This window comes from Haliaeetus albicilla, chromosome 4 (assembly GCF_947461875.1).
Source record: "Haliaeetus albicilla chromosome 4, bHalAlb1.1, whole genome shotgun sequence".
In the NCBI taxonomy this organism is placed as follows: domain Eukaryota; kingdom Metazoa; phylum Chordata; class Aves; order Accipitriformes; family Accipitridae; genus Haliaeetus; species Haliaeetus albicilla.
The window spans coordinates 53425031-53437587 of NC_091486.1; the positions used below are offsets into that span (position 1 = coordinate 53425031).

A 12557-nucleotide genomic window follows, 5' to 3' on the forward strand; every position below is an offset into this window, starting at 1 on the left:
TTTTTGCTTTCCTTTTTTTCTTCTTTCTTTAGTGCCCCGTGCCTAGAATAATTTTGATAAAAATCAAGAAACGTAGTACTTTCAGTCATCTGTGAGAGCACTACCCAAACCCTAGTTATGTTGTTAACTATTTTGTGGTAGATAAAACGGGCTGGTAATTAGGAGAGGTGCCCCTTTTGTTGTGAGAAAGAAGAAATGATGATGTGTGGAATTTTAATATAAATGATGAACATAAATGATTTATGAATGTAAACGTTCTGATGGATTAGTAAACCTGATCTTTTTCGGCGCACAACAAATAAAAAAGGAAAGGACACACAGCAGTAGTTTTAATTAATTCCGACCATCAGTAGCATGATTGCAAGATGAAGTTAATTATTATAATGAAATGTTTGATGAAATTAATGTGACTCCAGCAGAATCCAACTTTTCCCTAATCATTAATGGAGCTCGTACTATATTTCTTGAAAGACTGTAACAGACATGTTTTTATATACAAGAGGCTACTTTGTTCTGAGAACAAACAGGAGAGGAAAGGAGTTACTGACTGTGATACAGGGGCAACGTTAGCCATTTGGTATTGTAATTAATTTAGTACTATAATTCTGAAGGATTTTCCCAATGTAAAATTTGTGAATGTATCTGTGAACTAGGCGCAGTAACCTTTTAGATTGTGGTTTGTATTTTAGTGCTGATTTGGTTTTGGGTTACTAGCTGAAAGAGAAATGTCTGTTAATAGCTATTTTGAGTTCTTTTCTTTTTTCTCTTAGCTAGCTGCCAGTGACGGCACATTCCGAGTTCTGTTTTTCCGAGTCAAGCCCTAAGCTCTGTGCTTATTCCTAGTCTTTGTTTTGGTTTTTTGGGGCAGGTTTGCCATTAAACTCAGGGTGGTTTGGTCCTGGGAAAGGCTCTTCTCGTTGAACAAGCAGGCAGGAAAGAGGGCTGAGGTGCAAATGAAAAAAAATAATGAGAGAAAGGGGAGTTTTATACCACTTGTAGTTTGCAGGGGGATCCACAGAAACGAACTACCCGAGCCGCGTCTAAGAGTTAAGTGCAGTCTCTCGGAAACACGTTCGCCTCCTTACGTCTATACCTAAGCAGGCGTCTTGCTGCCCGTTTTGCGGTGCCCGGGATTTTTTGGCTGAGGACGTCAAAGCGCCGCGCAGCGAGATGCTCGGCTCCTTCCAGCCGCCCGGGTTCACTGTTCCTGGCTGCGCCTCGGCTGGCTGGCACGCGGGACGAGGCCGAGACGCGTCTTTGGCGGAAATCCCGGTCGCAAACCGGTGGGCAGCGGCGCTGAGAATGACGCCAAGGATTCCGCCACGCCTCTGGGCAGGTGGGGACACCTTGCCTATCGCAAGCGGTTGGATTTCGTTCCTCTTCTTAAGCGTTCGGGTTTGCGGCCGTGCCACCGCGGCCGCGTTCCCAAGGAGGGATTCCGGGGCCTTTTCCGCGGGGCGGCCTTGGCCCGTTGGCGCCCGAGAGCGGGGGCTGTGGAAGAGGCTTGACTTTGGGGACGGCGTTGCGGGGAGGTTGGGACCACGCTTCGGCGAGGACGAGCGGAGGCAGCTGCCGAGCCGGAACACGTGGTGCTGACCGTATTTTACCGAAAGGGTCTCTGAAAGGCCGCCCCGCGGTAAGCGGGGGCCGTCTCCCTGCCCTCCCCTCGCCGATGGCGATCGCCGCTCTCTCGAGCCCGGACCCCGGGCGCCGCCGCCGCCGCCGGGCTGCCGCAGCCCCCCCGCCTCCCCAGCCCGGGCGGGAACCGGCGGCCGCCGCCGTTCCAGCCCCGACTTCCCTTCCCTTTGATCGGCGCCGCGACCTCCCTACCCCGCGCCCGCCGAGGAGAGGCTCCGAGCCGGCGGCGGGACGAACCGGCCGGCCCGCGGGGGACGCCTCGCCTCGCCGGGAGCAGACAGGTCAGGCGGCCCCGCCGCGGCCCCCCACCCCGGGTTCCTTTCCCTGCCCGGCCCCGGCCCCGGCCCGCTCCGCCGGGACCGGCCCCACGGGTGTCGGCGCCGTCGGCGGGCGGAGCCTGCCCCCTGCTGGGACACGGGGGGGGGGGGGGGGGGGCGAGGCCGTGGACGGCCGCGAGTGGCGTCGCGGCGGCAGCGCCGGTTTCGCTCCGGAGGAGCGGCCGGGGCTGTCCCCGCCGTCGGAGGAGCCCGCAGCCTGCCCGGCCCGGCCGGGGGGGGCTCGGGGTGTGTGTCGGGGGGTGTGTAAGCGGAGGGAAGAGGGTTTCTGGGAGAGATCGCTGGTTTTTTTTACTTAACGCCGGGAGCGTTGGTCTGTCGGGGGAGGTGCCCGAGCTCGGAGGCAGCGGGAGAAGTTGCGAGCGAGGCCGCAGCTCGCCGCCACCCCGGGGCGGCTTCGGCTTCGGGGGAGGCAGCGGGCGAAGCCCCCGCCGGGGGTGGGGGGGGGGTCGGGCACCTGCTGCTCCCGGCGGGCTCGGGGCCCGAGGCTTCCCTCCTTCCCTCCTTCCTCCCGCTTTCCCTGCGAAGGAAGGCAGGCGCCGGGAAGAAAACCCGCGTCGCGGCGGCACCGTTAGCGCAGCCCACGCTGGCGATGCGGAGTTCTGCGCCGGCCTTCCCTCCGCGCCGTAGACCCGCAGGGACCGAGCGGCAGCTCGCTCAGGGAATCGTTCGGGGTAAATTGTAGTCGCTGTCCTGAAAAAGAGGTTCATGCGGTGCTATTGAAGGCAGCGCTAATAAAACTTTGCAGTTACTATTATCCGTTGAGTTCCCACGGGGCTCTTGCTAGAAGAGGACGGGGTCCAGCGTAGTCCACAAATTTGGAAAACATATGGGAGACACCGAGTCACTTGGATTTCGTGGAGCTCTGATCCTCTTCTTCGCCGGTCACGCAAACTCCCGTCCTGATTTCCTTCTGCCGCCGTTTTCTGCGGTTTTCCTTGCAGAGGTCTTCACGAAGTGCCCTCCCAGTTGCAGTTACTGGGCTCGCTCTCCATGCCCAGAGCTGCCCCGGCCACCACACTGCACGGTACCCACGAGCAGGGTTCAACTGTGAATACGATTTAGTTATCGGTCGTTACAGGGAACCGGCAAGCTCTCTGCCTGCCGATACAAATAAGCCGCTGTCAGCACTCCGCTCCTCCCCGCGAACTCTGCCACCTTGTCAGAAGGAATGAGGCCGTTGGGGTCCACTGGCACGTAACCCAGTTGCCACTGGATGTACTGGCACGGTGTCTGGTTTGGGGGTAGAACAGCAAAGATGGGTGTGTCGTGTGTATGGACACACGCGCTAATATGTCGATGCCTTGCAACGTTACGCTTCGTCGCACCTCGGATAAAGGGGGGTTCTTTCTCATTGTAATATTTTGCAAGAAATGCATCCTTAGAGTGCGAGAACTCATTTGGGGTCAGGAAACCAGCGTAAGGCCTAAGTATCCTTTGAACCGTGGTCTACGCACTTTAAACGGCAATGTGAATGGGGCGCGCGGCTGGTACGTGGTCTCTGCCCGTGTCTGAAGTCCGTTTCTGTTTCTGGGTCTGTCCTCCGGTGTAATGACAAAGGTACGGTAGGTGAACGGTACTGTCCGCAGTACATTCCAGAAGGTCCAGGTTCTGGGCTTAGACAGGAACTCGGAGTGGGGATAAACCGCTCACCTGGAATGGTTCAGATCTTGTCCTTAGGGGTCAGGTCCTCAGGCTCTAGGTGAGAGTAATCTACCAAATAATTCCATGAAGGCATGCTAATTCAGCTCTCTAATCATCAGGCCGATTTCAGCTTAGAGAAGCAGAGACTTAAATGCGTCAATTCCATCAGTTTAATCTTCCCTTCGCTATAACAAATACACGAAGCTTACAGGAGGTAGGGAAAACAATGGGGAGATTTTGTGTCATTTGAACGAGAGAGGCTGTTACCGTAAATACTACTTTATTGCCCAAGCCGCGTGAAACGCTGACACACATAGTGTAAAATAAAGGCAGGAAAAAAGAGCTCTCAGCAGCAATTATCACACAAATCAAGTGACAGCCTCCCCTATTAGCTGGAATAATTTGAGTTATTGGTTAAAATGTAAAATGCAAGTCTTTGCATATTTAACATGTCTCTCAATTTTTGTTTCTGATTCCCAGATCTATTATAAAGTTATTAAAGAAATTGAGCCAGGAGAAGAGCTCTTGGTGTATTTGAAGGAAGGTGGTTATTCACTTGGGAACATGGCGCCCAGCATGGAAGGTAAGGCCTCGTTTTGCTAGATAGGACCTTTTTGCACTTCTCGCCAGCAAACCTAGGAATGTTGAGAACCTCAGTTAGTGCTGAACTGGGACGAAAACCTGATCCAGTACCTGCCCCTTCTGTAATTGTTAATATTTTATGCTTAATTTCACTCTTTCTCTGGTGAGAGTAGCTGTCTTAGTCAACGATAGCAAGCGAGTTTTTATTAACCTCAAGGCATGCAAATTCTCTTTGCTTCTTCTCTTTGAGGAACATTGTGGTTTTGAATATGATGGGAGGTGCCTTTTTAATCCCCAGGGTCACCGTGTTTCTTTGGGTGTAATGAAAATGGGCCAAACCATTCCAAGGCTTGCAAAACACTGGTCTTTAGAGCTTGAGGTTACATGGAAAAGGGGGATCCAGGCAGAGGATGGAAGAGTCATCGCTTGAATTATTATTGCTAGAATATAGACACCTCTGAAACCCTGCAGTGATGCAGCGAAGGCCAAAAGCGTGATTATTTTTAAAAGAAAGGTCACATTTTTATTACTGCAATGTCTCTCCTGCCTTGCAGTGAGTTGGTATTACCGGACAAGGTGCATAGCTCAAATAGGCTCGCAGAGGGAGAAGTTTCCTTGACCGCGTATTGCGTGTGGAGCAACCTGAAAGGCTAAGCCTTGTTGACTTCTTCGTGTAGTAACATCACCATTTTCCTCTAAATCTCTTGCTGTTAATTCCTGGAGTTCAATCATCACGCAGACTGTCTAAGAGACCGTGATGCTTTCCAGGTTAAGTGAGCGTTTTCTGGTAAGCTAGAGCAAGGAGCAATGCGCTAAGGTTTTTTGATTCTCTTCCTACACCAGAATGGTGCTATGTGAAATTCAAGAGGGCGAGTAGAGAGGGATGGGAAAAGAGAAAGGCAAGAGAAGACTTTTGAGTCCTCCTTCCTTCTTCATGGTGCACAAAGGTGGCTGTAAAGTACTTACCGTTTTACTAAGAAGCAGCACGGAGCTCTCTGCTTGTCATTCTGTTAGACTGTTGGAAGCTTTGGGTTCAGTTGTAGTTTCCCAACGAACAGAAACGTGTGGTACTGCAGAGTCAGAGCAGCCAGAATTCCTATGGTAAGATTACAGATCTGATTCAGGGGGGTGGGAAGAAGCCGTTGCAAGGCGGTTAGGAGGTGTCATTCCCTGGGGACAGGTTGCTGCTCACCTGCTCTTTGCAGGGTCCTTGCATGCTTCTCTGTAGTAGCTGTTGCTGGCTCTTGTCAGCGACAGGAGAGCAGGTTAGTGGGACACGTGGCCTGAAATATTCCAGCAACCTGAGAGTGTCGCCAGGATTTTTTTTCCCTTTGTTAGAGTGCTTTTCTCAACGTTCATCTGAGACTCTGACTAACGTTTGGTATCCCACTTCTTTCACTGCGAGTGACAGAGCCTGTCAGTACAAACACCTTGTGCAGTGGAAGTGATCTCTTAGGAAAACTAGGAAAGATGTGCTACGCCATTCCCCAAAATATTATAAAAACAAGGCAGCAGCACAGACGTACCTAGAGTAATCAAAAATGGTACAGATTCTTACTTTAAAACGGTTGTTTGCAAGTCCCGAGATGAGTACAAAACCCTATCGTAACAGAGCATTGCAGAAACCTAACCTCACGTGAAGTACGTTGTGATCCTGAAATGAAACAAAGATCAGTCTGAACTGGCAAAGTTCTGCTCTATTTTCTAGGGCTCTTAGTTTCCTTGACATTTGGTGACAGTGAAAGTTAAGAGAACGATGTAAAAGGTACATGAATTTTCTCAAGTGAAGACATTACTAGGGCATATTACTTATGTCTTTTTCTGTTCATTCATTGAATGTGCAGCCTGTTGCAAGTTTTGCATTATTATTTGATGACTATTTTCTATAAATATATTCTCATCTACCAGTCGTTTTTAAACTGTTAGTTGGAAATACTGTTCTACATAATTAATCGCTGACATTCGAGTTGTCTCACCTGGACATCCTACAATACATTTGTTTTCTTTTACCTGTGTATGAATGTAGTTTTCAGATTGAAATTGGCAGTGAAACTCTTTAAGAGTGTACATACGATATGCACAATTAGTTTGAATTACTTCTGAAAAAATTGCTAGTTTGAGGATTAGTGCTGCTGAAAGCTCTTTTGCGGAAGGTCCATGGGTGAAGTGGATGAACAGGCAGTGCGGTAGCTGCTGTCTCACTGAGATGTCAGGTCTGGGATTATTTTTTCAGTGTTCTCCCCCCAAAAGTTGATCATTTTCTTGAGGCCAACAGACAGAGATGGATAGTTCCTGGACTCACAATGACGGAGTAACACACAGCTGGTTTTTTTTTTGATGCCAGGGAGAAATCAGAAAGAAAGCTCACCACTGTTTTGCATTTCTGTTTCTAATAGGCTTTTATTTGAACAAGCAAAAAGTGCTCCTTGTTTTCCATCTTTGTCATTATGTAACATTTATCTGTATCTTCCTGGTAATGTCTAGTGCTTTTGCCACATAATTGCTTTCAAATTATAATAGGCCGACATTAAATATTTGACTTCTTAATACTTTTTACTTTCAGTAATGCTATCTTCCCGCTGCCTCGCACCCCCATTTTGATTCTGATTTAACAAGAAAGAAAATGCAAAATTGTTCCACACAAAGATAATTATCATAAAAATCTTTTATCCAAACCCCAGCCAAACACAGCAGACCCCTTATCACTGCAGGAATTTTGAGTAGGGCACTTGAACTCCTTTGAGATTCAAGTCTGGTAGATTAGCATGTAGATGCCACATAATTGTGTTCCCCTTGGTTTCTCTGAAAGCTATTAGGCACTGATTTATTTTTCTGTTACATTCCTGCTTTGTCCTGAGTGTTACTGATGGAACTTAAGATAGGCACGTATAACCATAGATTTGACAAACAAGACATAGAGAACAGGCAGCAATTTTTTTGTAGCTGGATTTTTCTTTTCTTTTTATCCCTTTCTCCCTGTAAGATACTGAAGGAGTAACCTTTTTAGAAGGGCAGTATTTTCATTTGCGGTGCTTAAAGAAAGAAGAAAACTTTAATGAGAACTTGTTTTGAAGGGCAGTATTTTAACTTCTGGTGCTTAAAGAAGGAAAAAAACCACTTTAATGAACCTGAAGTCTACAAACTGGGTGCCTGATACAAAGACACAAAATAGATACCAGGTCTTATTAGTTCAGTCCTGAGCCTCCTTTGTTACTTAGGCTTCATTTTTGCAGGGTGATGGTCTGGCCCTTAGTCTGCAGGTCAGTTCCTTTCCCTGCAGTGGTATTTATTGAGAAGTCTGATCTCTAAGCTTCTAAAGCTCAAAACAGGAACGCCAGAGGAATGGGTGTTGCTTATTGATATGATATAATCAGCTAATCTACCAGCCAGCCAGTTCTTCCTCTGTTTAACCTGTCCGAGCATCCAAATAGTTTTTGCAACCAGTGGCAACATGCGTGACACGTGACTACAAGACTTTTAATCATATTTTTGTCAGTTCTTTAATTCTTCTTTTCAACAAAAATTTATTATTCCAAACCCAAATATTCTGAAGCGCATGCATTTCTTTTCTTATCATCCATCTTTTCTACCTACGAAAAAGCTGTTGTGTTTGATGATGGAAGAGGAATGTTGCCGTTACTGAAGCACGAGCCTGTACAAAATAGGCAGGTTTTTTTTTCAACTTAGTGACATGCAAGGGCTAGAGCTGTAAAATCTGAAAGTATGCAAATGCAAAAGCAAAAAATCCACATGCCTCAGCTGAGCTGTCTTGTTTCTCACATTTCTTAATAGAAGCCTGATAGGGGCAGCTCCTCCACTTGTGTAAGCGTAGCTCAGCCAGCTTCTGCCGACTGAGGATCATTGTGTGTAATTTGTGTGAGATGTGTAATTCTGCTGACAGAGAGTGAGGAGAATTAGAAGCAAAATCTCTAACAGTTATTACTGTTTGCTGCCGGAGTCTGTCTGCTCTGTAATCTCATAGAAAGGACAAAAACATGTTACTCTCCTTGATAACAACAGGTAGTGCTCTGTCAGGTTGTGTACTGTGGGAGGGGGTGCTTGCGAGTTGTCCCTCTTTAGCCAGGTATGTAGTAAATTATTCTCCAGGGCTAGTTTTCCAAACTCAAAGTGGATTTCTGCTTCCCAGCAGATAGTTTGGGTGAAATAAGACACCATTAATCATGTAAATCCCAAGCTGAAATAGGAAGAATTTAGTTTGGATTGGCAGAAGGTATTTTGATGCATTTTCCCTCAAGTCAAAAAAAGAAAAGAAAAAAAAAAATCTGTTTCCTCCATTCCAAGTTTTCAGGTCTGGGGAATTGCCAGTTTGAGCTTGAGAGATGCTGGGAGTTTCGTAGGAGCTTCTTAAGATGTGATGGTACCTGGGGGTTCCCAGTCCGGAGGGCTTTCAGTCGCTTCTACAAAAAAGCCTTGTCGCCTTGAGCCATCGCTGTATTTACAAAAGAGCAAAGAGGAGGAACGTTTGAGTTGCAGGGTGAATTCTGAGGCAGATGAACACCTTGCCAGAGCAGTTCCGCGTTATCTGGAGTTAGTGAGGGATTTATCCTGTTACTCCACAGTTCAGTGGGCTGCATGAGTCAAATGAACTTCTATCCCACGTACGTCTCTGGGAGTCGAAAACAGAACAAAAGTAAGGTCATGTTTATTAGTGCTAGTGACACTTTTGAGTACAGCTTGACGTCTGAGGCTATGAAAACTGAACGTTGTAGCAGATAAAAGCTTGTTTCAGAGCTAACGGGAATTCGTTAATAATGAGGAGAGGCGGCACGATGAGATTATTGCCTCAGCCCATGCAGTGCGTGCGCTCGGGACACTCGATGCTGTCAGGCTTGTCTCTTCTCACTCGAGTTATGGACGTGGGGTGAGCGAAAAGATACCTAAACACACCTAATCACAGCCCTTGCCCCCCTCTCACTTGCTGCTTTCATGCTAAGAATGTTTTCGGTCCATAAACATGTGCAGATGAAATCTTAAATTTTGCTAGGTAACATTGTATGCTTCATGCTGTTGTTAAAAGTAAAATGCAGTAACAAGACATGTCACGATACTACAATTCTTCTCCCCTCGCCCTAAAAAGTAGTTTGGATTCTTTTAATGGTAGGTTGTACACAGTCTCTCGATACTGCTAGGTACTTTTTTATATCCTGCTTTCCAGGTTCCCCTCCCCAGAGACATAAAACACGAGATACATATTGGTACTCTTCTACAAAATGCTAGTAAACAGAATTTCTCTAAGGAGCAGAGCAGGGCCTGATCTACTTCACTGTGAGGCTGCTGATAGCAGTTTCAGAGTATACGATCTGTCAAAACTAGTTGAAATGGGAAAGATATGGGTATTTTCTTCCCTTAGGTCTCCTTTTTTAGTCAAAATCCCCTTTCTCCCCCCAAAGGAAGATGTTGACCCACTGGATTTTATTTCTTTTTACATCCCTCTCTTCTGCACTTCAGGAAATCCTATAGCATCTCTGCGTTTTATTCATTCCGTGTGTAAACAGGGTATAGTACCACTAGACATGCTGCTTGGATAAATAGCAAGGCTTCGCTGACTGTGTCTCGGTGATATTTTCTTTTTTAGCTGTGTTTGACTTTTTCCAGTTTGTGGGCATGTCGATACTTTCTGTGTAGGTGTGGACCACTTTGGGTTTCATCTGCCTACATAGCTTGCTGTTGCAGCTTATGGGATCTTGTCTTTCTTAGTCACCACAGAAGCAAGTCGCAGACTCCCCAGCGTGCAGGGGCACAGGTCGAAAACCACAGCCTGAGTTTAAATAGGCTGTATTGAGAGAAAGGAGATTACTGCCCGAGTGCAGGCAGGGAAGCGGCGGTCGCTGGGTGCGACACTGCCTGCGCTTGTGCTTGTACTCGTGTCACACTTTGAACAAAAGTAACCCTGATTTATATAAAACACAATCTCAGGCCTTAAAGCACGGTCTAAGTGGTAGTCATTGTGCAAAACTTTGGGCAAACAAGCGCGTGGGGGTTTGCCGTAAGGTCGCAGCTTCTGAAAACGGCTCCAGGCAGAGAAGCAGCCACGAAGACGCGAGTGCCGCCCGCATCTTCCCCCGCCGTCCCCTCTCCCCGGCGCCCGGGGATGGATCGGCTCCATCACGGCATTGGCTTTTGGCTGCATCTCTTAGGGTCTTTCCACTCTTCCTTCTGAGCTAATGCATTTTACCACAAGCTTTCCTTTCAAAAGTAAAGTTATCAGAAAAAGAGAATAGAACTTAATACGAAAGAGAGCCCCGGAGTCCGGAGGAAGAGGGTAGAGGAGGACGGGGAAATGCTGCACCGGGAACTAAGTGGTGGCCGGAAAGCTTCTGTTTCAAGCTGCCTGCCGGGTGGAGAAACCCGGAGCTATCCCGACTCCCCACTCCCTCGCAGAGGTTGTTCTCCTGGAAAATTTACAGCTCTGAGCTGATTGTTTGGCTTGGCACTATAGTCAGGATGCTGCCTTGTAAACTTAATAATAGCTGCCCTTTTTTTAATTTGTTTGACCTTGACTACAATAATTTATTATGTGCATTAGATCTTTTTTTTTTTTTTAAAAAAAAAAACAAAAAAAAAAAAAACAACAAAACAAACCGGCACAACAACAATGAATTTGCCTCCCTTTTCTTTCTTCCATGGTACTCCGGTTTTGAACTCCTCAGGTTTGATGGCGCACTGCGCTTCTGCAGTTGTGCGAGATGAGTTAAGAGGATAACATTAGAAAGACATTTTCTTAGAAAGGAGCTTCTCCAGGTTTGTGCTGTGGCAATTTGCTTTTCCCACTATCTGTCTTTATGTGAGCGCGGTTTGTTCCTTTTTTCCCTGGCAGCCCTTTTTGAGGAAAAGCTCATTCATATTTTCAAAAAATCTCATTGCAAACAAACGCAGTACTCCACAATAGCCCCAGTATTTTGTGTATCTACTAATTTTCATAGGTATCTATGTCTCAGCAGAGGCCAGGACACAAAGAAAACAAGATCTCTCCTGGTTGTGTGATTTATTTTTTTTTCTTGATGCTTAAAGTGAAAGCAATCTGCTGGCACAGCCTACCTTGGTTTCTCTCCCGTCACTTGCAAATTTCCTCTTAGTTTGTTCGCTTGTTTGACAGATCCTCACAGAATATTACATTTTCTTTACAAGCCCAGTGTTGGGTAAAATAATTAGACTTGCTTGAACTTCTGATCCGCAAGTCAAAATCATCTTCTATGTCTGTTGTAGAAGAGCACACGTTTCGCTGCGAGGACTGCGATGAACTTTTTCAGTCAAAGCTCGACCTGCGGCGACACAAGAAGTACGCCTGCAACGCTGTCAGCTCCCTGTACGAGACCCTCAACGACGAGATCAAGCAAGAAGGTCTTGGAGATGGACAGGTCTATGAGTGCAAAGACTGTGAGAGGATGTTCCCCAATAAATACAGGTACCAGAAAATTGCCAGACCCTCCCCTGGCCTGCCCCTCTCCACAACTCCTGCGCAGCCCTGTCCGATGGTGGGAAACGTGGGACCGAGGCGGGCGCCGGGCGGCTCAGGACGGCCATGGGGATATACCTTTCCTGTTCCTCATAGGGTTAAGAAATGCCATTTTTAGGATCCTTCAACAGCATTAGCTACTGGGCAGCATTTTATTTCGCCATGATTTCATAGGCTGTGATGCTTTCCGTCACTTTGTTGGCAAAAGCATCCACAGATTGTTGGTACTATAAAGTTTAAGTGGTTGTTCTCTGAATTCCCTGTGACTTTTTCAGGGCTGTGACACACAGGTTGATAGACCTGGTTAGTATCTCTGCAGCGACTGCTCCCATGTGATCTGGTTCTGAGGGAAGACAGTGGTATTTTTGTTCTGCCAATATTTGCACAAAGACTTTTTTTATATGTAATACTTGGTCATGTGAGATCAGTGGATATAAAGAAGTGTTGTTACCCTGAGAACCCTAAACATGGTCGTGAACTCCTATTTGATCTTGCAGAAGCAATTAAAAAAATTCTCTTCCAATCAAATTTTCAGGTTTAATTGTTTTTAAAAAAGAAAATGCTCATTAAAAAATTTTGTGTTCACCAAGCATTTTTGTAATAGAAATTTGAAAAGGAAAAGAAGAAGATAGGACATTCTCCAGCTCATCTTTTCATTTACAGTAATTACTCAATTATTTTGATAAGGCAACTCTAAACAAGAATTAAACTTTTTTTTAAAAGGAAAAATTCTTTGGCCCAATAAGTTTTAACTGAAAATTTGCATCTTTCAAGCATAATGTGATAGTATTCAAATACAGCTTTAAAGCAGAGATCTGAGATTTCTGATTCATTTGCAATGCGAGACTCAGATGGTTAAATATTAGGAGCCAGGTTTAAAA

General features: G+C 46.5%; 1 protein-coding gene across 3 annotated transcripts in view; it reads left to right on the top strand.

Moving 5' to 3' along the window:
• Nucleotides 1-12557, top strand: part of PRDM16 (PR/SET domain 16) — a 345850-nt gene that overhangs the window by 297834 nt on the left and 35459 nt on the right. For all 3 annotated transcript variants that reach the window (XM_069782815.1, XM_069782813.1, XM_069782814.1), the window contains exons 5-6: nucleotides 4098-4200; nucleotides 11427-11625. In XM_069782815.1, the coding sequence (XP_069638916.1) occupies nucleotides 4098-4200; nucleotides 11427-11625 (302 nt within the window). The remainder of the gene's footprint in view (nucleotides 1-4097; nucleotides 4201-11426; nucleotides 11626-12557) is intronic.